The sequence below is a fragment of the Oryctolagus cuniculus genome, chromosome 1, assembly GCF_051225735.1.
Source record: "Oryctolagus cuniculus isolate XC-2025 breed Fujian yellow rabbit chromosome 1, ASM5122573v1, whole genome shotgun sequence".
Lineage (NCBI taxonomy): Eukaryota > Metazoa > Chordata > Mammalia > Lagomorpha > Leporidae > Oryctolagus > Oryctolagus cuniculus.
In genome coordinates this window covers 3,934,173-3,958,115 of record NC_142867.1, presented here as the reverse complement: position 1 = coordinate 3,958,115, position 23,943 = coordinate 3,934,173, and the positions used below count along the sequence as shown (strand labels likewise).

General features: G+C 52.7%; 1 protein-coding gene across 38 annotated transcripts in view; it reads left to right on the top strand.

Moving 5' to 3' along the window:
- Positions 1-23,943, top strand: part of PPP6R3 (protein phosphatase 6 regulatory subunit 3) — a 134,734-nt gene that overhangs the window by 55,645 nt on the left and 55,146 nt on the right. For all 38 annotated transcript variants that reach the window (XM_070063713.2, XM_070063654.2, XM_070063400.2 and 35 more), the window contains 5 exons: positions 11,111-11,343; positions 15,947-16,133; positions 19,493-19,630; positions 21,823-21,888; positions 23,693-23,805. In XM_070063713.2, the coding sequence (XP_069919814.2) occupies positions 11,117-11,343; positions 15,947-16,133; positions 19,493-19,630; positions 21,823-21,888; positions 23,693-23,805 (731 nt within the window). In that variant the 5' untranslated portion in view covers positions 11,111-11,116. The remainder of the gene's footprint in view (positions 1-11,110; positions 11,344-15,946; positions 16,134-19,492; positions 19,631-21,822; positions 21,889-23,692; positions 23,806-23,943) is intronic.

Here is a 23,943-nt window from a genome sequence, read left to right as displayed (position 1 = left end):
GAGACACTGGTCAGGCCCCGCGGCCCCCACCAGTGCTCTTCTAGGGGAGCTGCCCGCCACCTTGTCTGCACGTGAGTCACACGGGTTCTGCGCCCGAGCTTGTCCGGGAGCTGACCTGCTGCTGCTGCCTTTTGCAGCCAGTGTACACGTGGCTGATGTGGGCGGGGTTGTGCTCTGCTGCCTGGACTGGCTGCTCAGCAGGTCTTCCCACAGGTCTGGTGAGGCAGTGTGGTATAATGGGAAGAGTGCACACTCATGGGTTTGAGTTCTAGTGCTGGCTAGCATATTTACTAGCTCTGGCCTTTTGTGGCTTATCTGACTTCTCATCTGAAGTGATAACAAAACCTTGAAGGGGTGTGAAGTGTCGCCAAGCAGGAAGCCCGGAGCCTGGCAGTGTGGTCGGAAGCCACTGTTGGGAGTGCTTGCACCAGGGTCCAGACCTGGCTGTTCCTGGCGTTACTGAGCAGCAGGCAGAGATGAGGTTGCTTTTCTAGGAGCTCTGAGGACCTCAGTGCTCCGTGCTCATGCCCTCACTGGACTTCGACTCCCGACTCTTTGTACTTTCGTTACATGCTAAAGCATTCCCAGAAGGAAGCACTCTTCCCCCAGGGTTTACCGCCGGGATAGTGGCTGTTGAGGGAGCTGGATATTCAGTGATTGCATACAACCTGACCCCAGTTTGCTAGGCAGGGAAGGCGGAAGCTTCTGCAGCTAGAGTGCTTTTGAGCAATATTTGTCACCATTGGCCAGTTCTGTCTTCTAGTACAAAGTAAAGTTGATAATTAGCTTGTTCTTAATCTGATGCCTGCTGCTTCCGGACAGTTTTTTAAAAACATCTCAGTGTGCTCTAGAATTTTGCTCGACTAGGAGAGACTGTTCTCTTTGGCACCGTGGCTGTGAGGGATGTAGGATTGGCGAGGTGGCCACTGTCGCTTCTTTCACGTTGGGTGAGTCGCAAACCACACAACACTGTTCCCACTTAGTGAGCGCTTGCGGAGCTGGGTTTCCAGTCCTCGCCACGCGCTGGTGCAGAATGCCCTCAGCACCCCTTAACCTCGCAGGACCACCCTTTCCCCTGGTGTCAGAGACGCGCGTGGTTGCAGATAGTGACCATACTTAAGTAAGTCCTGTTTCCTCTGGTGCTCCAGTAAGTAACAGGTCATTTCCTGATGCTGATTCAGGTTTGTTGGCTCTTAGGGTCCTCCCTGGGTCAGAGGTTTGAGAATCTTGGCTGCTTCAGAGGGAACGCCCTTTTGCCAGGGCTGTTGAGGATCACTGGTTGCTCTCTTACCCATGTTCCCATCGCCTCCCCCGCAGCAGGCCCTCGATCACCTCCACGCACAGAACAGATGCCCACATCTGCTGGGATGTCTTTGCCTTTGTTCTCTGACCTCTCACAGACTCTTAGTGCCATTATGTCATCCTCGTCACTCGCCTTCCTGCCCAGCGGCCCTCAGTCACATTTAAAAACACAAGTATAAATAACCTTTAGGTAACCCATGTCTAAATAACCTGTGCTCTGTGTAACTGGAGCTGACGCTTGTGAAATTGTAGAAAAAGAGGCACAGAAGTTCAAGTACACTTCAAGTTTTCATACTGAAAATTTGTGGAGGAACACATTGTTATCCCTTATTATACAACACATTGTTGGTTGAATTTGAACCGGTTTGCAAAAGTAAGGCTGGGTTTTTCTTGGTTGGCAGAGAACAGTAAATGTAACGGTAAATAAAATCCTACGTCTTGCTTTGCTCTTCGCACCTTAGCCACGTGTTTGGAGTCGGCCCATGGTGTGTGCAGGGATCTGTGTTCTGAGGGTAATGTATCTCCCAGGCAGCTTGGGGTTCCAAAGGCAGGATGGAAGTGTGCATCTTTGGCCCTGAAGCACAGCTCAGTAGCCATGAAGAGTGCTGAGGCAGGATCCTGTGTGACCTGGAGGAGCAGTGATAATTGAATGGGATCTCTCAGTTTCTGAAGTGGCGGCCACTGCCATCTGCTCCAGATGCGTGGCACCTGCATGGGACACATCACGACCTCAGGACTTATGTAAGAGGTTGGAGGCTGTCTGTCACTGGTGGTGCAGTGCATACTGATGTCGACCGAGACAGCACATATTAAATGGACTTGACTCCCTCATTCACTGCTCTCAAAGAAAAACTGAGATGGCAGAGAAGTTATGAGTGGAAACGGGAAGATTATTTTATATGCTGGCGCCGCGGCTCACTAGGCTAGTCCTCCGCCTTGTGGCGCTGGCACACCGGGTTCTAGTCCCGGTCGGTGTGTGGGATTCTGTCCCGGTTGCTCCTCTTCCAGGCCAGCTCTCTGCTGTGGCCCGGGAAGGCAGTGGAGGATGGCCCAGGTGCTTGGGCCCTGCACCCCATGGGAGACCAGGAAAAGCACCTGGCTCCTGCCATCGGATCAGCGCAGTGTGCCGGCCGCAGCGGCCATTGGAGGGTGAACCAACGGCAAAAGGAAGACCTTTCTCTCTGTCTCTCTCTCTCTCTCACTGTCCACTCAGCCTGTCAAAAATAAATAAAATAAAATAAAATAATGTCCTGTAAGCAAAACCCACACTGGATTTTTTTTTTTAAAGATTTATTTTTATTTATTTGAAAGAGTTACAGAGAGAGGTAGAGACAGAGAGAGTGGTCTTCCATCCACTGGTTCACTCCCCAGATGGCAGAATGGCCGGAGCTGCGCTGATCCAAAGCCAGGAGCCAGGAGCTTCTTCTGGGTCTCCCATGTGGGTGCAGGGGCCCAAGGACTTGGACCATCTTCTACTGCTTTCCCAGGCCACAGCAAAGAGCTGGATCGGAAGAGGAGTAGCCGGGACTAGAACTGGCGCCCATATGGGATGTCGGCGCTTCAGGCCAGGGTAACCCGCTGTGCCACAGTGCCAGCCCCCACACTGGATTTTAAAGATTTAGTAGCAAAAGAAATAGTGTTTGGATGCATGTTTTATTTAAGCTTGTGTGTGTCGTGTGTGGCTTACGTGGTGTACCGAGACAGCTCGACCGGACGATAGTGGAGCTGGCATGGCTCTCAGTATCACAGCAGCAAGAGAGGCGCCTCTGGGCTTGCCGAAAGGATGCTTGGGGTGTAGAAGTCAAGGTTGGGCAGTGCCTGCTTGGATGCCTTTGAGATCATGTGGAGTTCCCTTCATAACATCGTTGAAAGAAGCAGCGGTAGGTGTTTGTAATGTTTGCTGTCTTTGGTCTGGCGTGTGTGAACCTGGGCAGAAGCAGCTGCCGCTCTGTTGTGCTCTTCGCACAGACTGCGTGCGTTGCAGGCGGCTTGCAGCCGCAGTAGAAGTGTCTCCTGTGCCTTCACTGCCAGGGCTGCGTGTGAGATGAGGGCTCGCCTCGGATCCGGGACCCCAGCCTCGCCTCGTGCGCCCTTACCCCAGGGTGGGCCACGCAGGCTCACAGGCCCGCGTCAGCTGCTTGCATTCCTGCTCCGCTGTTTCTCTGCTGAAATTCATCAGCACACTGGAACCTTTTTGGGATCTTTGAACCTTTTACCCTGCGCCCAGCCAGTCCCGGGTACACAGTTCCACGGCCGACAGGTGTCGGCTCGGGGCTTTGTAGCTCCTCCTGCCTGGACTGGAGGCTCCCAGAGTGAAGCGGAAGGCGCTCATGTGAGCGGGAAATTGAGGTTCTTCTTGCTATGCCTGCAGTTGGCTGCTCGTTTCGGGTAGGACCACCACCTCAGAATTCCCGTGGCTTGTTTATGTGTCGTCGGTTCCTGGGCTCCTATGGGAGGGTCATAGTGTGTTGAGTCATGCCTTTGGTTTGTTGAATGAAAACGCACTAACCAGCCTGTCTCGAGGGAGTTGTTGAAATAATAACAGTTGCAGGTTTGCACTAACAGGCTTCTCTGGCTTTCGTGGTTACTGTGCTGTAGCAGTCTGCGAAGACTTACACGGTTTAGGAATAACAGCAGCAGCCTCTGGGGTTGTGCTCAAGACCAGGATCTCAGGCCTGAGCCCAGCTTGTTTGAGTCAGAACTGAGACTGATGCCGAGACACCCAGGTGGCTCCTGCGCCCAGCAGAGGGTGGGAAGCGCTGCCGTACAGCGCAAGGACTTCTTCCCTGGGCGTGTTTGTTGCACATACTTCCGTTTGTGATGTGCTGGGCTGGTTGAGATGGTGAGAGAGATGAAGTTAGCCAATCGGCAGTGGAGCTGGTGTTGAAGTACGTAATACTCCTAAAATTGTTGTGGAAAGAGCAGAGTGGTTGCAGTTGGTTTATTTGAACCATGGTTGGGCCATCCGTGCCGCCGCTGGTGTCAGCTGACAGTGCCGGAGCAGAGCCGCCGATGGCCGGAGGCTGCCGCCCTGCCCTTTGCAAAGGGTGTCCCCACATCACCACGCTGGCTCCTCGGTCAGGACTGGGGAGCCTCCTTGCTCCCAGAAAGAAAGGGGTCAGGTTTCACTCCAGGCAGGCATGGGTGCAGGAATGTGTTTCAGCCAGTTCATAGGATAAAGCAGGTGACCGAAGAGGAAGAGATTTACTCCACAGGGCGTCCTGTGGTCCTGCTTTGCACAGGGACAGCGCCTCGCTCCTCGTAAGTTCAGGAGAACATGAGGGACACTGTCAAGTAGCAGGCGGCTCCCAGCCACCTGCTGCCTTCACCTCCTCCCCTATGGAGAAAACGCTGCTTAATCCAACTTTTAACAACTCTAGGATTTTGAAGAAAGATGCGGGAAGGATAGTGGTTTTTACCAAACTCTCTGTCTCAGTGATTGGTTTACTGTTGGCGTTTTTAGTTTCCCTGAGTCTCTCAGAGTGGTTTTTTAGTTTTTTGACAGGCAGAGTTAGACCGTGAGAGAGAGAGGCAGAGAGAGAGTTATAGCCAGTGAGTGAGAGACAGACAGAAAGGTCTTCCTTCCATTGGTTCACTTCCCCAAATGGCCGCCACGGCCGGCGCTGCACCGATCCAAAGCCAGGAGCCAGGTGCTTCTCCTGGTCTCCCATGGGATGCAGGGCCCAAGCACTTGGGGCATCCTCCACTGCACTCCCTGGCCACAGCAGAGAGCTGGCCTGGAAAAGGGGCAACCGGGACAGAATCCGGCGCCCCGACCGGGACTAGAACCCGGTGTGCCGGCGCCGCAGGTGGAGGATTAGCCTGTTGAGCTGCGGTGCCGGCCAGCAGTTGTATTTTGTAAAAGGACTCCGTCTTGGGTGGAGTGGGGCACAGCTGCTTCATACTTGGCTTCCTCCTTCTCCAGAGGGCACAGTGGAAGCCAGGGCCCAGCCCAGGCTGACTGGCGCACCAGTGCCCTTGTTGCAGTGAACTTGCGGTTTGGCTGAAAGATAAAATACATAATACTTGGTTGAGGAGGTGACTGTGGCTATTTTTTTTTTTTTTTTGAAAATGTAGTGATGTAGTGTACTTAGTGTGAAGAAAATAAACTGTTAAAATGTGTATTTCAAAGTATTCTGATTCGAAAAATGCTGTTCTGACTCAAGATAGTGGATAGCGCAGGCTCCAGTCCTTTTACACCAGGCAGTTGCTGAAGAACTCCATCTGGGGCCGGCACTGCGATGCACGGGGGTAAGCCGTGCTGAGACGCCAGCATCCCGTCTGACGCTTCCTCCAGGCCTGGCTGCTCCACTCCAGTCCACGGGCATGACCTGAGGACTGAGACACCAGGATGGGGTTCTAGGCTCGTGGCTTGGGCCCGGCCTTAGATGTGGTCATCTGGGCAGGGAACCAGCAGACAGAAGATTTCTTTAGCTGTCCCTCCCCTTTCTCATTCAGATAAGAATATCTTTATTAAAAAAAAAAAAGAAGTATGATGTTTAAAGTAAATGTAGAAAGACAGACTCCTGAACTTGGGACCTGGGGTTGATTCCAGGACATCGTCAGCAGGTAGGCTGTGTCTCGGGAGACACGGGCCAGCTGTGTGGTGCTTCACCACTGAGACTGCTCTTCCTCTGGGTGACAGCCTGGGCAGGGGCTCAGGGCGGCAGCAAGCTTTCTTCTCTGTCGCAGTTCGGGGACAGAGGACTTGTGTTTTGGCTTCCCCAGTTCCAGTGCTTTTTCTGGTCCTGAGCATCTAGGCAGGTGTGGGAGGAGAGAACTTGGAGGTTTACGGTTCCTAGAGCATTGGAGAAGACTGCCACGTGGTCACGGTTACCTGCCCAACAGGTTGGCAAGAACAGCGTCAGAGAGCGCCCCAGGAAAGGGAGAGTGGAGACAGTGTGCCACCTGTACCACCAGCCAGGGGCACAGGGCAGGGCACCAGTGAGCTTTACTGGGGACAGGGACACTGTACCTTTATAGAAGGGATCAGGTAGGAAATACCTAGGGCCTTGTGAGCTACAGATGATCTCTGTCACACATTCTTCTTTTTCCCAAAACAACCCTTTTAAAATATCGAAATCATTCTTAGCTGGCAGGCTGTGGGCTGGATTTGGTCTGTTTTCCAACTCCTGTTCTTACTGCATCATGACTAATTACCAGTCTCTCTCTCTCTCTCTCTCTCAGTGTATGTGTGTGTGTGTGCTTATAAATCTAGTATTTAATGACTTTCCTTTGAAAGGATAAGAATTTGGAAGTTGGTTTTCACTTGAGGTAGATAAATCATTTCTTGATTCATAGTTGAGAAGTGTGACTCGGCCTACTTTGTAGACATCTATAGTTTCCACTTGATTGATGGATGTATCCTGTTTATAATTAGCTGATAATAAGTACTTGCTGTCAGATTTGCTTTATTCTTGGTATTTTTAATTATACTTGGCCTTTATGTATAGAATTGCAAAAAGGAGGGGCCGGTGCTGTGGCTCACTTGGTTAATCCTCTGCCTGCGGCGCCGGCATCCCATATAGGCGCCGGGTTCTAGTCCCAGTTGCTCCTCTTGCAGTCCAGCTCTCTGCTGTGGCCCAGGAGGGCAGTGGAGGATGGCCCAAGTGCTTGGGCACCTGCACCCGCTTGGGAGACCAGGAGGAAGCACCTGGCTCCTGGGTTCGGATCGGGGTAGCTCCAGCCATGGCGGCCATTTTGGGGTGAACCAACGGAAGGAAGACCTTTCTCTGTCTTTCACTGTCTAACTCTGTTTAAAAAAAAAAAAAAAAGAATTGCATAAAGTAGACTTGCTACCTGAAATGAAACTTAATTTTTTTAAGATTTATTTTTATTTATTTCTTTGAAAGGCAGAGTTGGAGAGGGGTAGAGAGAAATAGACCGCTCTTCTACCCTTCCACCCCTCCACCCTGGTCTAGTTCCCAATTGGGGCTGGGCCCCACCAAAGCCCGGATCCTGGAACTCCATCCAGGTCTCCCACATGGGTGGCAGGGGCCCAAGCACTTGGGCCATCTTCTGCTGCTCTCCCAGATGCATTAGCAGGGAGCTGGGTAGGAAGTGGAGCAGCCGGGACTAGAACCTGTGCTCACAAAGGGTACCAGCGTTGAAAGTGTTGGGTTACCACTGTGCCACAATGCTGACCCCAACACTTAATTTTTCTTAAAGCTTCAGATTCTATTTTACACTCTGCCTACTTTCTGACTTCAAGTGGAGAGAACATTGACACATGAGAAATCTGACTTCAGACTAAGTATGCGCTGACTTGGTAACAACATTGGAGGTCTGGGAAGGTGTGTAAGTCTGGTAGTTTCTCAGGCCATCTGTGGAGATCCTGGAAGCAGATTTGAAGGCAAGGGATTGACAGGAATGGTTGGCTTTTGGGGGTTCTTTAAGGTGATTTTGCTACTTCAGCCAAATCAGAACTCACACTTATTTATATCCTTAACAGACCAGTGTACGTTAATTTGTGCTTAGAGTTTAGGGCTATTTTAGTCATCACAAGCTTTACTACTAAGTGTGGGGAAGTGCGGTTAAAAATACACTTTTGTAAAGAATTTGTGGTTTAGAAAAATTTGTGGATAAACCAGCCATGTTACTTCTTCCCGAAGCACTGGACATGGCCCTGACAATTCCTCTTGGTAGGACTAAAACCCCACTTTCCCCTTTCTTCCTTTGGGGTTGTTCTTTGGTGTCCATTTTATTAGGTTAAAATGTGATTATCTATTTTTTGTTTGCCGTTTCTCACAAATCTGAAACCCAAAAAAGTGGTTATGTCTGAGATCCCCTGACCTTTGCCCTGTGCCTGGTGTGTCATTTTTGTACGTACTTCCTTAGTAGTTGTCTTAGAAATAGGTTGTTCGTTTCCTTCACTGGCACAAATGTTGTCCCTGCCAGCACCCTCTGCAGCAGAGGCCACGTGTTAGCCTAGGAGTGTGGTGCTTGTTTCTAAGTGTTCTGTGATGTCGTCTACACGTCATTATCATCGTCACCATCAGAGGAAGGAGACAGCTGTGTGCGGACTGTGCGCTCCTGCCTGGTGTCGTCTCCCAGACCCAGGTGCTGTCAGTCCCACACACCCATGCTGTTTGACGTGTCTTGGTTCTGTTGCTGCTAACTGATGCGAACTTACTGCCATGTTGCATTGCAATGAAGCATTTTTTAAAATTTTTTAAGACAGGACAACTTTTTATTTTTTTAAGATTTATTTATTTGTTTGAAGGGCAGAGTTACAGAGAAAAAAGATACAGAGAGTGGGATGTCTTCCACCTGCTGGTTCTCTTCCCCAAATGGCCGGAGCTGGGCCAGACTGAAGCCAGGAGACAGGAGATTCTTCCAGGTCTACCACACAGATGCAGTGGCCCAAACACTTGGACCATCCTCCGCTGTTTTCCTAGGTTGTTAGCAGGGAGCTGGATTGGAATTGGAGCAACTGGGTCTTGAACCAGTGCCCATATGGGATACCAGCACTGAAGGTGGTGGCTTTACCCATAGCTTCAGACCCTACAACTTTTTTTTTTTTTTAAGTCAGATTGATTAGAGAGAGCAAGCTATCTGCTGGGTCCCTCCCCCAGGTGCTGCAATAGCCTGGGCTCCCAGGCCAAAGCCAGGAGCTTCGTTTGGGTGGTCTGCCTTGTGGGTGGCAGGTGCCCACACACTGGGGCCATCTTTTGCTGATTTCCCAGGCCATTAACAGGGCTGGATAGGAAGTGGAGACAGCTGGGACACAAATCAGTGCTCATGGTTTTACCTGCTGCACCACACCACACCACACCACCAGCTCCAGGGACAGCTTTTATGATACCCTCTGTATTTCATTGTGTCCTTTGGCAAACCTTGTTCCATGAGGAACTTTTAAAAGCTTCCTTCAAACTCCACATACATACCATGATCGTAACTTGCTAGTAAAGTCTGGTGTCCCCAACCTAGCATGTGAATTGAGTATACCTTTATAAGTCTTTTTTTTTTTTTTTTTGGACAGGCAGAGTGGACAGTGAGAGAGAGAGACAGAGAGAAAGGTCTTCCTTTGCCGTTGGTTCACCCTCCAATGGCCACTGCAGCCGGCACACCGCACTGATCTGAAGCCAGGAGCCAGGTGCTTCTCCTGGTCTCCCGTGCGGGTGCAGGGCCCAAGCACTTGGGCCATCCTCCACTGCACTCCCGGGCCACAGCAGAGAGCTGGACTGGAAGAGGAGCAACCGGGCAGAATCCGGCACCCCGACCGGGACTAGAACCCGGGGTGCTGGTCCCGCAGGCGGAGGATTAGCCTATTGAGCCATGGGGCCGGCTTATAGTCTTTAAGAAACCTCCCAAGGCCTACAGTCCTCGTCTTTTTTCCTGAATCCATCAGTGTGATTAAGTTTTAACCTCCATGATCTCTCTTTAAAAAAAATAATTAGTTTTGAGCCAGATGTTCACAACAGCATCACATCATGGAGTGTTTGTACTTGACCTCCTCATCTCATGGGTTTGACATACGATAAAGATGTGTGCTCAGCATGAGACAGAGACCAGCCGCAGCCTCCTTCCCTTTAGAACCTGCTCTTTCGGATGACTCGTGAGTGTGACCTTGCCTCTGGTGATGCGGCAAGAGGGACCACGTCACGCAGTAGACAGTGGCGCTCCAGCTTGGATTTCAGGGTGTGTGGAGGGAGTGTCTCACCAAACTGCAGGTCTCGAGCAGGGAGTGTCTGACAGTTAGCTCTGACTTCTGAAGGACCCTGTCGCCATTCAGGCCTTGTTCAGGGCTGTTCCCTTGTCACTTTTGCTCAGAAGTGCCCTTTGAGAGGATCTCCTCGTGGCCACCGTTAGTCCATGGAATCAGCCCGGTTTCACGTTTCCCTGTGTGGCAGTCGAGTGAGTATGTTGCTTGTCACGGAAGCCAGCCTCAGGTTTCCACAGCTGAAGAGATGTAGGGGTGGAGTTGAGTAGGCTCTGTGTGTGTGTGTGTGTGTGTGTAGTGTTAGAGCAGTTGTCTGGATTGTCAGATGTTCTCTTCGGAGCAGCAGCTTCCCTAACGTCTCAAGAAGCAGGGTCCAGTTCTTACTTTACTAAGAAAATAATGGGTTTCACCGGTTTTGACTTCAGCCGTTCAGGAGCTACCAGTGGCTGAACGAGCGGGTCACAGCTGCAGAACGCGTGGGTTGTGAAGAGTGGGGCTGCTTTCTCCCGTGCCCAGTGTCGAAGCCGCAACAGCGTGTGGGTGATTGACTTTGCAGGCTGTCCCATGTTTTAGCTTTGAGTGTTTTCAAGTCAAGTCATTTATTAATAAAAGTATTTTCTTTTCTGAGAAGGGAAGCTATCCTACCGATGTTACTCATTCTTAAAGAATTTTATAGGGCCGGCGCCGCAGCTCACTAGGCTAATCCTCCACCTTGCGGTGCCGGCACACTGGGTTCTAGTCCCGGTCGGGGCGCCGGATTCTCTCCCGGTTGCCCCTCTTCCAGGCCAGCTCTCTGCTGTGGCCCGGGAGTGCAGTGGAGGATGGCCCAAGTGCTTGGGCCCTGCACCCCATGGGAGACCAGGAGAAGCACCTGGCTCCTACCATCGGATCAGCGTGGTGCGCCGGCCGTGGCGGCCATTGGAGAGTGAACCAACGGCAAAAGGAAGACCTTTCTCTCTGTCTCTCTCTGTCTCTCACTATCCACTCTGCCTGTTAAAAAAAAAAAAAAAAGAATTTTATAGGTTCAGTATGAAATTTATTATGTGAGTCAAGTTGGCATTTTAGACTGTAAAACTAACCTTTGCATTATGGAAAATTAATATGTGAAGTTAAAGTTTTATGAAATACTCTTTGCATTTTGTTTAGACCAGCATGTTTTGGAAATTTGATCTTCACTCATCATCCCACATAGACACACTTCTAGAGAGAGAAGATGTGACACTGAAGGAGCTGATGGATGAGGAAGATGTTTTACAGGAGTGCAAAGCTCAGAACCGCAAACTTATAGAGTTTCTGTTAAAAGCAGAATGTCTCGAAGATTTAGTCTCATTCATTATAGAAGAACCACCTCAAGACATGGATGAAAAGATCAGATACAAGTAAGAAAATTCAATCTTCTCTTCAGGGTGGGACGAAAGTGAGGTGGGGGTAGAATATTGTAGTCCTTACTGTGCAGGAATTCCCCAGCGCAGCTGTAGCCGGTTACAGAAGGTCAAGGTGGTCACGAGCACCAAGCTGTGTGGGTCTCAGAACCCGTGCTAGAACGAATCCAGCAGCCCCAGGAGTTTGTGAGTGCGAGTCTGTATTCAGGCAGAATGTGTCGTGGAACGGCAGCATGGTTTGTAAACAGTGGTGACAGCTTTCTTAAAATAGACGACTCAAGGAAGTATTTTCCCAACTTTGCAGTAGGAGCCTAGAGATTCTGTGACTCCCCTAGATCACCATGCAGATCAGAGTTGGAGCCTTCCTGTGCAGAGCGTTGCTGCTAACAGTGAAGCCAGACTTTGTTAGCACACAGTGGGGTGTGCGCTTTGGTGCACGTAGTGTGACTGACTTTAAGCAGGTAGCTCCTTGGATAGCTCCCGTGGAGTTACCTGGGGATCGCGAGTGTGATCTGCCCACTAGCAGAGGGGTGGTGCAGTGAGAATTCACTGCTGTCGTTTATAACACTTGAAGGGTTTGTTTATGTTTATTTGAGAGGTAGTGAAAGAGAGCGCTCCCTTCCTCAGATGGAGTGGGGTGACAGGGATCCAGCTAGAACCATCATGAGGCTGCCTCCCAGGGGTCTGCATTTGCAGGAAACTAGAGTCAGAGCTGAGCCCTGGCGTTCGGACGTGGCACGTGGGAGCTTAACTGCAAGACCCAGCGCCGGCCCCTGGGCGTCCTGTGTGCTGAGTATGTGCGGCACTGAGCTGGGTTAATTATCTGTGCGTAGTCAGCTCCGCTGAGGCGCTCAGCCCTTTCTTCCCCTCCCTAGAAAATACAGCAAGTGCAGGACCTGATGGGACAGTGAGAATCTGGACTTCGGTAGTGTCTCCTCTGCCTCTTCTCCCCAGTCGCCGTCCTCTTTTCAGACTCTGGTTTCCCTTGAGGAGAGCCATGCTGTCGGGGAAAGACTTCCTGCGAATGTGTCAGGTTGCTGGTGGCTTGCTCACTCGAGGGTATCATGTTCTCTGCCGGTAAGGGTGACACCAGGTGTTCGGTAGGCGCCTCCACTCAGACCAGGGCCTTAATGAGAGGAACGAAACGAAACCTGGCAGCAGAAATGTGGTGTTTCCCCTTTGCTGCCTGGGGCGTCACTCCGCAGTGAACTAGCACAGGGGCTAGCGCTGCCCGTCACGGAGGGGCGGGTGCAGGTCAGAGAGCGCGGGTTGGGATGAGGGCCACCAGGAGGCGTGTCCTCCACCAGCAAGCTCTGGCCTCCTCGGGAGTGGTGGCTCCTTAGCGGGGAAGAACAGGCACACCCTCGCTGAAGTGCCTGCTTTCCTGGAGACAAGCACTGTTCCCTCTCGCCGTTGTGACGCCGGCGGGGCCTGAAACCAGGCGGCCCGGCAGGTACGCTGCTTTGGAAGCACGTTCTGCTGCAGTTGACCCGTGGCCTTCTGGAGGGCGGGACTGGGCTGGGCCAGGCAGTGCTGTGCCATGCATGTGGCCCCAGCAGAGGGCATTTCAGGTGAGGTCTGGAAACTTCTCAGTGTCAAGACTGACGTAAGTCATCTGAGGAAGTTGAGGATTTTGTTTTCAGAATGATGGTGTGATTGCTTTCTTGGGGTGCAGTAGACTACAAAGGAAAACTAGAGTTTGTCAGAAAAATCTTGCCAGAGGTGATGGGGTGGGAGGTGGGAGTCCAGAGGAGGCCTCGTTAAGAAGGCCACACAGGGATGAAGGGACATCCAGGCTGAGGGAACAGTGGGTACAGAAGTCCTGGTGCCCCCCAGGGAGTGCGGGGCAGCCAGAGAATGAGCATGATGGGAGGAGAGGCCTGCCACAGGAGGCTGCCACAGGAGGCCTGGAGACACACCACACAGAGCTTGGTTTGTTCGGTCACAGTGAGAGTGAGTGCTGGGCGGCTTTGTCTTCCAGGGTAACTGTGTGCTTTGTGGATGCAGCAAGGGGTAGGGGTGGAGGGGCCGGGTAGAGGCTGCAGTGACGGGCAGAGAACGGAGCATTCTGACGGCCTGAGACTCCAGGGGGGTAGAGGAGGTGCGCACTGGAGGGGCTTCCTCACAGGCATGGGGTGGGCAGGGAGGAATCGAGAATGAGCGAGGCCTTGGCCCGGGCAGTTGCAGGGCAGTGTGGCTTGATGGTGTTGAGGGGGTTGGCACAGGGGGAGGCAGGTCGGGCCCAGTTTGAGATGCCTGGTAGACATGGAGTGCAGGTGAGGAGTTGTGCGGGTAGACCCGGGGGGGGGGGGGGGCACCGGGGAGCTGACACAGCTGGAAGGAAGGTGTCGAGACTGCAGATGGAGACCGCGGCTGAGCCCGGTGCTGAAGAGGACCAGGGAGTGGCCGGGAAGACAGGCTTCAGTGGAAAGAGGGACCGTGGGCCGGGGCCACGACCCGGGGAGCCACTGAGTTTGTGACATGGAGATTATGGGCCCCAGGGGAGCAGGTGCTTTGGGGTGGCCAAAGTGGAACTCCGGCTGGAACGCCTTCGAGGAAAAACTGGAGACAGCAGCGACAGCTGTTTTAGCCCTTCCTGGCCCGGTAGTGGAGAGAGGGACGGGTAACTAGCATCTTCTCCAAGCGGACGTGAGGATGGTCTGTTTACACATAGGCTGGTGAAGGAGATGCAGGGAGACGGGCCCTGGTGCAGTAGGCCTGGGTTCTCGGGTTTTCTCCAGGACCAAAGAAGTGAGGTCCGAGCATGCCGTGGGGGACGACGGCCTTGCCAAGGCTGGGAGAGGAGGACATCTGGAGGTGCTTCTGACGCCTGTGGAATGCCGGAGAGGAGGAGGAGAGTCGGTCCGCTGCTCTGGCCCAGAACTCGGGGTTTTGTGTAGTGCCCGGGCCCCACTCGGCAGCTTCTTGGGTCAGGCCATGCCCCCAGCCTGCCCTTCCTGCACCTTCCGCGCTCGGATTTGGAGGCTGCACACGTGCAGTTGATTTTCAGCTGGAATTGAGTCTGCGCTCTTTCATTAACCCTGTCCTTGCCAGCATGTTTCAAATTGAGGCAGTGTGTACCCCTCCCCGGTCCTCCAGCAAACTGCATTTTTGCAGTTTTATGGTAGAAGATAAAGAGGAATTAGAACAGCTGCCATTCATTAGACACTCCTTTCTGCCAGGCCTCCTCTCAGGATTCTGTGTGTTACCCTCCTCCGTGAGATGAGCCGTTGTCTCAATGCTAGGAACTCGGAAACGGAGGCCCAGAGGAGTTATGGGAGCTGTGCAGGTTGTGCAGGATGGAAGCAGTGGAGGCGGGTTCTGAACCGGGCACTGAGGAGTAGCAGTGTGCAGCAGCGCACTGTGCTGCCCTGGGTTTGTGGGTCTTGATGGGAGTTTGTATCACGGTGTTTGGTAAAGTGAGGGAGACTGCACCGTGAACCCCCAGACGCCACTGTTTGCCGATGTGATTCTCGAGCCCACGCGGCTGCCAGGTGCACGTCCTTTCTGTTCCGGCTTGTTCCTGCAGAGGTTCATCTGTGCTGTTCCGACGTCACAGCAGACCCTCTCTGAGCCGGGGGTCTGAGCGGATGGCCACTCGCTTACCTGCACACATTCTGGCCCACATTCCTTGTGTCTTTTTTGTCATGTGGTCATTTTTGGCAGTTTTGTCGCCTGCGTGGTCTAGTTCATTGCTCCTAATGGGTCCTGGCTTCCAGACAGGGAGGAGTAGAAGAGAGCTGGGAAGCGGGTCAGGTCAGACAGAGCGTCATCTGGATTGGCCTTGGAGGCCCCATTGTTACTGTGGAAAATAGGTGAGAAACTGTGGTCCAGGAAGTGAGTGGAGAAGGGTGTGCGGCCTATTGTACAGAGACCGAGCCGTGTGGTCAGCAGCTGCAAGCGTGTCTGGAGCTCTGCGGCCAGAGCAGGTGTTGCTGTCCGTGGGCCTGTGTCCTGCAGGTCTGGACTGTGGTGAAAGCGCCCGTGTCTCCCCTAATCCCTAGGAGGCTGCCCGGAGGGCACACTTTTGTGTACAGCTTCCTCCCTGGGGAACTCGGTTTGTTCTCCTCAGTGTAGTAGGTTATTCATTCTCTTAGGATGAACTGTAAACTGAACACTTGAAGAAACTCCCAAAACAACTTCTATATCATTTACAAGCCATCTAAAAGTAGAGGCAACTGTGTCTGGTCCTGCCACGTGCCTTGAGTCATCGTAGGGGGCTGTGTGCCGCGCAGAGTCCTGGAAAACCAGCAGTTCCACAGTTGTCTGAGCCGTGCCGCGTCCACACCACACCAGGGAGCTGGGGCTGCAGCCCAGTGGCTTCTACCTGCAGTCTCTGCTCTCACCGATGACCGGGAAGGCCCTGGACCTGCAGGGTGGCCTCCTTTGGCTCAGGGAAAGTGTATTTTAGCAAAGCCTTTAAAAGTGGATAATTCATTTTAATCAATAGAGGTTGGACAGAATGGGTTGAAATGATCGTCTCACTCTGAGTAGTTAACTTTGTTGTATTCACAGAATTGTAGGAAGTCTTCCTGATTGTGTTTTACTCTGTGTTTTGAACTGTTACATAGATGATGATGTGAGTATCCTGTTCTTCTAGGTATCCAAATATATCTTGTGAGTTGCTCACTTCCGATGTCTCCCAGATGAATGAGAGACTGGGAGAGGATGAATCCTTGCTGATGAGATTGTATAGCTTCCTCCTAAACGACCCCCCCCTCAACCCACTGCTTGCCAGTTTCTTCAGCAAGGTGCTAAGTATTCTTATCAGCAGAAAACCAGAACAGGTAAATATTGCTTTCCAAGAGGTAAGTATTAGGGCTGACCGTCCCCTGCCATGGTCTCCCAGGGATGTCGATGTAGTCCTCTGAGTTTGCCTTAAGCTCAGATTCTGTAAGATAAAATAGTGTGGAGTACGCACTGACGTGACGCTGACTGATAGGCTGGTGGGTCCCTCACGTGACGTGTGCGGCGCTCAGTGCCCCGGTCTGTACGCACTGACGTGACGCTGACTGATAGGCTGGTGGGTCCCTCACGTGACGTGTGTGGCGCTCAGTGCCCCGGTCTGTACGCACTGACGTGACGCTGACTGATAGGCTGGTGGGTCCCTCACGTGACGTGTGCGGTGCTCAGTGCCCCGTCTGTACGCACTGACGTGACGCTGACTGATAGGCTGGTGGGTCCCTCACGTGACGTGTGCGGTGCTCAGTGCCCCCGGTGCCTCCGGTCTCACTAATTGGTTCACGCGTTTTAAGGAGACTCCGGTTATTGAGGAGCTGCCGCAGCACCGCTGTTGGAGAAGCCGGGGCTCTCGGGGACTCCTGCTGCCAGATGGTTGCTCTGTTTCGTGTTCTTCCCTCTTGATCACAAGTGAAGCTTGCTCACAAATGTAGTTTTTGATTGGTTTTTATAAATGGTGATTTTTGTTTTGATTTTACTTAAAAGCTGAAATGCGTAGCTTGAGACATCTGGATGTGGCTCTGCTGTTCTCTTGTGGTTGGGCCCTGTCCTCCTCCCCTTCCTCCTCCTCCTCCTCCTCCTCCTCCTCCTCTTCTTCCTCTTCACCTTGTTTTGCTTTGTTCTTAATTCAATGCACTTGGGAAGTTCTGTGTGTCCAGTGGTTCTGCAAGTGAGACCCTTGGGCCGGCAGCGTCCGATCACTTGAGACTTCGTTAGAAACGCAGGCCCTGAAGCCCCCCGACTGCTGAGTCAGAGACACTGGCAGCGGGCCCAGCAGCCTGGGTCCCACTTAGTTTTTGTTTAGTTCCGGCTGACTTGAATGTGCTAGAATTTGACAACCACTGCGCGAGTGGATGTGGGTGCGGAAGAGGATCTGCTTACCAAGAGGTCAGAGTCAGTTCATGGACGTGGGCACCCAGGGAACTACGGGGGCTCCAGCTGCGCAGTGCAGACCCCCGCAGACTGCACAGCCGCACAGGCTACGGGTCTGGTGAAGGTGGCCAGGCACCTCCCGGTTGGCAGATCTAATGTGCTGTCCTTGCCGTCCACACACAAGGAGGAAGGGAGTTCTCCTGGGCCCGTGCTCTGTCTTGTGCCCGGGCAGCACAGATGCGTATTTTATTTGAGAAAGATGATGGTGTCCTCTCCTGCTCTTGAGTAAAGATGACCTTCCTAAACGTATTGAGAATACGATTCCTGTGCCAGCGCCGCGGCTCACTAGGCTAATCCTCCGCCTGCGGCGCCGGCACACCGGGTTCTAGTCCCGATCAGGGCACCGAATTCTGTCCCGGTTGCCCCTCTTCCAGGCCAGCTCTCTGCTGTGGCCCGGGAGTGCAGTGGAGGATGGCCCAAGTGCTTGGGCCCTGCACCCCATGGGAGACCAGGAGAAGCACCTGGCTCCTGCCTTTGGATCAGCACGGTGCACTGGCCGCAGCGGCCATTGAGGGGTGAACCAATGGCAAAGGAAGACCTTTCTCTCTGTCTCTCTCTCTCACTGTCCACTCTGCCTGTCAAAAAAAATAATAATAATAAAATAAAGAGATTACGATTCCTCTGTCGTAGGTGGTCATCCCAAATCGGGGTTCCTCCCACACAGACTGTCTCCTGCTCTGCCTTCTGGCTGCTTTGGCGAGTGCAAGCCGTCACACTGCCCTGGCGTTGCAGTGGGTCTTGAGAAGTGCTTGTAGCTGTTACCAAGATACGGTGCTTCATCTGGCCATTTCTCCTCACTTGGAACCCCGTTTTGCAAGGCATGATATTCAGTGTGCATATGCTGAAGAGCAAGAACACACTTAGAGCTGTTGGGGTCTCTGAGTATTTGTGTTAGATCTCAGAGTCAGCCCTGCCAGTCCCACACAGCCAGCAGCTGCTCGTCATGTTCACGCCCTAGCTCCCTGGCCACAGCTCAGGCAGGCGGGCCCTTGCTCTCTTAGCTATAGGGAGGCCCAGTCAGGCCCAGGTGTAAACGAAGGTTTCCTGTTAATGTTACTGTCTTGATAGGTGACAGTGTTCGGGTCTGTGCAGCTGGAGTAATGAGAAAAGCCCAGACTTGACTGGCTTACCCAGTGGAGACGTGTACCAGCTTGCCCAGCTGTAGGGTGTCCTCCGTGTCGCGCGGCTTCACACCTCAGCAGTGCCATCCGGTCCTTGCTGTACTGCCCGTAGCTCTGGCTGTGCTCTGTGCCTCTGAGCTCCAGGCCCAGTGTTTCTGCCACCAAATTGTGACGTGTTTGGGTCACATGGAACTTTCCTGTTCTACTGTCCTTTTAAAAAACTACTACGGGACTGAGTTGTGTCATTTCTTGAAGATTTCTATCACAGTGTTTAACCTCGTTGTCTAGAGAAGCAATGTTAATCCTGTATTTCTCTGGCTGTTAGTCCTTATGCGGGATAACGGAAGGGTGTGGCTTTCGCAGTACGTACAGATCTAAGTTCACGTCCCACGGCAGCCACTCTTTTGCTCTAGAAGGTACTTGACCTGTCTGACCCGTGGGTTCCTCATCTGTAATGTTGTACTCAGTCCCGACCCTCGGGACTTGGAGAGACTTCAGCGAGATTCTGTTACAGCAGCTGCCGCACTGGCCTCACTGCGCCAGGGACTTGGAGCCGATGATTTGGGCACAGGAGCACAAGTGAGAGAGCACGCCGGGGAGGGGCGAGTAGCGTCCCTCTCCCTGCAGGCCAGTGCCGAAGAGACACAGCGACAGAGCCTGGTTTCTGTAGCCCCCGCCAGCCGCCCTCCTGGGGCAATCGCGTTACTCTGACGGGAGTAGAAATCTTTACCTCTGAATGTTCTTTTTCTTTTCCTAGACTATAATGGAGATTGTGAATATTCTGTACTTTAGTGCAACGTCTAAGGGAATTGCTCTTTGTACATAAATTGTAAATGCTACATTCTTGTGTTCTTTATAGGATATTCCATTTCTGATCCACAGTCTTTGAGAATTAATAATAAAGCTGAGTAGAAAGCCGAGATTCTGTCACGTTGCGTTTTATTAGGAACTCTGTGCTGCACTTGGGAAGCTGCTTCTGAGGGGTTTGAACGTGGATCTCAGCCCGACCTGGTGATGCAGCGTGTTAGCCCGTGTCTCAGCCTAAAGGGATGGTGGGATTTTGGAGGAGCAGGCAGGGTGTGAGCGCTCTGGCGCGCTCTGTGTCTCTCAGGTCTCCGTCTGCTCTGCTCTAGATTGTGGACTTCCTGAAGAAGAAGCGTGACTTCGTAGACCTGATCATCAAGCACATAGGCACGTCCGCCATCATGGACTTGCTGCTGCGGCTGCTGACCTGCATCGAGCCTCCACAGCCCAGGCAGGATGTGCTGAACGTGAGTACAGCTCCGGCCTGCGGCCGACCGCCGGGCCTGAGAAACGGCCAGGCGGTCCCAGCCGAGGGGCAGGGCCAGAGGGCTGTTGTCAGGTGTGGGAGGCGGTCAGGTTTGGAGGACGGGGCTCCGGGTGTGTGGGGCGATGGAGCGTCTTCTCCTTTGCTGGGGAGTGGGATGGGTTAAGTGTGTGTCTTAGAGCTGGGTCTGGCTCTCAGAGCGCAGCTGAGGAGGTCGGGAGCTCCTGCATGAGGCCTCCTTCCTGCGTGTGGCCAGAAGTCCGGCCGCAGGAGCAGGGCAGCAGAGGAGAACGAATTCACTTCGAAAAGGACTTCCTTTACGGGCGACTTTAGGGGCTGTGCCCTTTGAGTGCTTGTCTTAGGTGGAATTTGGGAAGAGAGTAGGGTAGGTTCTCCAAGGCAGTCATCTGCCCCTCTTCTCCCTGTCTTTCCCTTCTCTGCCTTCCAGAACCATTACCTGCTCCAGTCCGTCTTTAGTACTCATCTGGAACCTCAGAACGCACTCATTCTATGGGAATGGATACGTTGAATATGCTAATTTTAGTCAAAGACAGAAAGGTCCAGACGGAGAGACAGGCGGGCTCGCAAGGGTATTGGGTGGTGCCCAGGGCAGGGCAGTAGGTGCGCTTCTGAAGCAGAGAAAATGAGGAGGTTACCAAAGACCTCGGCTAGGGGCAGGCAGGTGGGAACCCCCGGCCAGCCGTCTTAGGGTGTTTCTCCAACAGGGGGCTGGGGTGTAGGTATTTGTGAGTGGCTTGTGGGGACAGTGAGAATCGGGACTAGGCCGGCGCCGCGGCTCACTAGGCTAATCCTCCGCCTAGCGGCGCCGGCACACCGGGTTCTAGTCCCGGTCGGGGCGCCGGATTCTGTCCCGGTTGCCCCTCTTCCAGGCCAGCCCTCTGCTGTGGCCAGGGAGTGCAGTGGAGGATGGCCCAGGTGCTTGGGCCCTGCACCCCATGGGAGACCAGGAAAAGCACCTGGCTCCTGGCTCCTGCCATCGGATCAGCGTGGTGCGCCGGCCGCAACGCGCCGGCCGCGGCGGCCATTGGAGGGTGAACCAACGGCAAAGGAAGACCTTTCTCTCTGTCTCTCTCTCTCTCTCACTGTCCACTCTGCCTGTCAAAAAAAAAAAAAGAATCCGGGACTAATCCGTCCACCATCAGGGGATTTCCTGGTTTCAGAATGTGGTCCCACTCATCACGTGTGGGCCTCTTGGAAATCCGTCCACTCAGGTTTCATGCTGGCCTGTAGGATCAGACTCTGTTCTAACAAGGTTCTTGGCTGATTTGTGGGCACATTTTAAAGCAGATCTTAAATGATAAAGTTGGGCCTTTCCCTCAGCAGCGCTCAGCTCATAGCTTTTGTTTGCATTTGTCTTTAGTTGGTGTGTTCCCCATTAGGAGCCAGAAACAATGTCAGGGCTGCTTCTTGCATCTTTGGCAAGTTGTGTTGAGTTCTTGCTGCCTGCCCCGCTAGCTCCTTAATGCTTTTAGGGATTGTCTTTGTTGAAGCCAGCTGGCTTTCCCTGTGTTTTTCCCTATTCTGATCCTGTCCATATCTTCATGTCCTGCCGACAGATCCTTGCCAGTGTGACAGGGCTGGGAACTGAGCTTCCACAGTGCCCCAGGCTCCTTGCAGTGGGTGTGGTTCTCAAATCTAAGGGCACCTTTCTCACGCTGCTGTGTCTTTTCTTAACCAGAGGCTTGATACAAACTGTGGCTGTTCTCAATGTTTCGGGAGCTAGAATCATAGAAAATGCTTTAAGTGTGTCTTTGCACCTGTTGCTCTCCCCTTGGGTAACTAAAGTGTAGGCCCTTTTAGTGCTGGATGTGTGGGACTTCTTCCATGGCTAGGACCTGATGGACAGGTTTGTTTGTATGTGGGGATTAGGCCCTTTTAGTGCTGGATGTGTGGGACTTCTTCCATGGCTAAGGTTTGTTTGTATGTGGGGACTGTAGTTTGGGGAGTTGTTGGTACTGTCGCTCACATGTTGAAACAGTGTAGTCACTGTTGTTCTCCTTGGAGGACTTCTAATTTTCTGTAGTGTTCAGAGTCCAGAGAAACCTGTAACATTCTACTTACAATGTGATGGACATTTCCAAGCGTGTTAATCTGCATGGGGTCTTGAACAAGAGCCGCTCGCTGCTATGATTACCTCTGCCATGTGTTTTACAGTGGTTAAATGAGGAGAACATTGTCCAGAGGCTTGTGGAGATAGTGCATCCATCGCAAGAAGAAGATGTAAGTTCTCCTGTGTGACTGAAACGATTTTGTTTTAAATCAAAGTGTGCAGCCCCAGGACATCCCTTGTGCTGGGAGTGAAGATTATCAGAGGAGACAGGTAGAGTAGAGGTAATCTGGCTTTCTTGAAGTTAGCAATTTTCTAAAGAATATTTCATGGAAGTTTCTAAAAGGTGAAATAGCAGGCCCTGTTCTAGGTACCGTTGACTGTCCCAAGCGGGGATTCCATTTGAACCTGCCCGCCCGTCGTACTCCACCTGTCCTGTTTCTTCTGTCCCCATCTTTGCCCACATCTGCATTCGGTCTGTCTGAAGCTTCGCAGGCAGCACAGCGAGACTGGGCACCACTGAGGCTCCCAGAGACTTGCTTGTTGGACTTCCTGGCCCTGGCTCTTCAGCGCTAAAGTCCTGGGTGCTAAAGATTGCCAGCAGGATCGAGCTTGATTGGGGGTTTGCAGGCTGAGCTCTGTGCTGAGGGGTGGTATGCCAGAACCTGTGAGTGTCTGTCACTGTAACAGGTAACTGTAAACTGGTCACCCAAAGAAGTATCAAGGCCAAGCCATTGCAGTTGTCTGTGGTCAGCTTTACCTGTATGCATGGAGTTCTTCATGATTCAGTCTGCTGGCTACAAAGGAATGGGCTTAAGGGGAACACACAGGGTCCTGGGGCCAGGGGACATCCTGTGTGCCTCTGGGAGGATGAGCGCTGTGTGTGCCAGTGCCAGGGAAGAAGCAGGTGGCCAGAGGACAGGCCATCTCTGTCACAAAGGGACGTTCTATGGCAGTGGGTCTAACTGGTCCTTTCAGAGCCTTTGGTACCTGGAGTTATCTGAAGCAGGCTTCCCCCAAAGATGAAAGAAAACCAGAGGTACCTGTTAGAGTCCAGCCCTTCCTCAGAGTTTCCTCTCGGGACCTTCTGGACACTCCACGTGCATACAGGGGTTTGATGGCAAAGGAGTACTTTGGCGTGAGAACGCCTGCCCAGAGGCAGCTGTGGGGATATAAGTGCCGTCCTGTGGGCAGCTGTGTGTCTCGGAGCTAAGGGGTGTAAGCGCTGTCCTGTGGGCAGAGGGCCCCACAGTCGCCGAGAGACAGAACTGTGGCCGTGCAGGACAGGGAGGTAAGGACAGGGGTGTGGTCTGCCCCACTTCTGGGTGTAATTTCTACAAGGCATCTTGCTCCTCATCAGGTTCAGGTTCATGAGCAGATGAAGTTGACCGTCCGCTCTGCAGGGCCGGGCCCTGATAGGGAGAAGCCCGCTCCTGCAGCATGTGTTCCTGGGAGGGAAAGCCTTGGGCACGCAGCACCTTCCTGCTTGATGCAGAAGGCAGTCGATGTTGCCTTTCCGCAGTCCCGTTGCTACTCTGCGTTGCGTTAGGGGACAGAGAGCCTGCTAAAGTCACACTGATCACCATATCCTTGTTGAGGGAGTCCTAGGGTAGTGGGGCTGGCTGTCTCTGTGTGGCCAGCTGGTGTGCTGGGATGCAGAGGTTCAGCCCTCAGTCTGAGCTCTGCTCAGGCTCCCGCGCCATGGAGGACACTGTGTGTGGGCACCGAGGGCTTGGATCTGTTCCAGAAGGTAGACACACTGCACCACAGAGCCTGATGGCGCTTACCCACTGTTGTGTTTCAGAAGTGCTGTTTCCTTTTTTTTTTTTTTTTCCTCCAAAGAGTTGCATGTGTCTTTCTGTGCCGCAGACGTGGGTTTTGGAGATCCACCTTTTCTGTGGAGCCTTCCCTGTCAGAACTCGCTTCTCCTAGCGTCGGGTGTATACTGATAGTTAAAATTGTGCTTTCTTCCTTCAGCGGCATTCAAATGCGTCACAATCGCTTTGTGAAATTGTTCGCCTGAGCAGAGACCAGATGCTACAAATTCAGAACAGTGCAGAACCAGATCCCCTGCTGGCCACTCTAGAAAAGTATGTTTGAAGTTCTGTTCTTGTTGCTTTCCTGTCGGTACTGTTTGACACGGTGTACGCATGTGTGACTGGTAAGTGCCCGCCTGTGAAAACAGTCCTGCCCTCGGGTCGGGGAGAAGGCAGCCCCAGGCACACGGT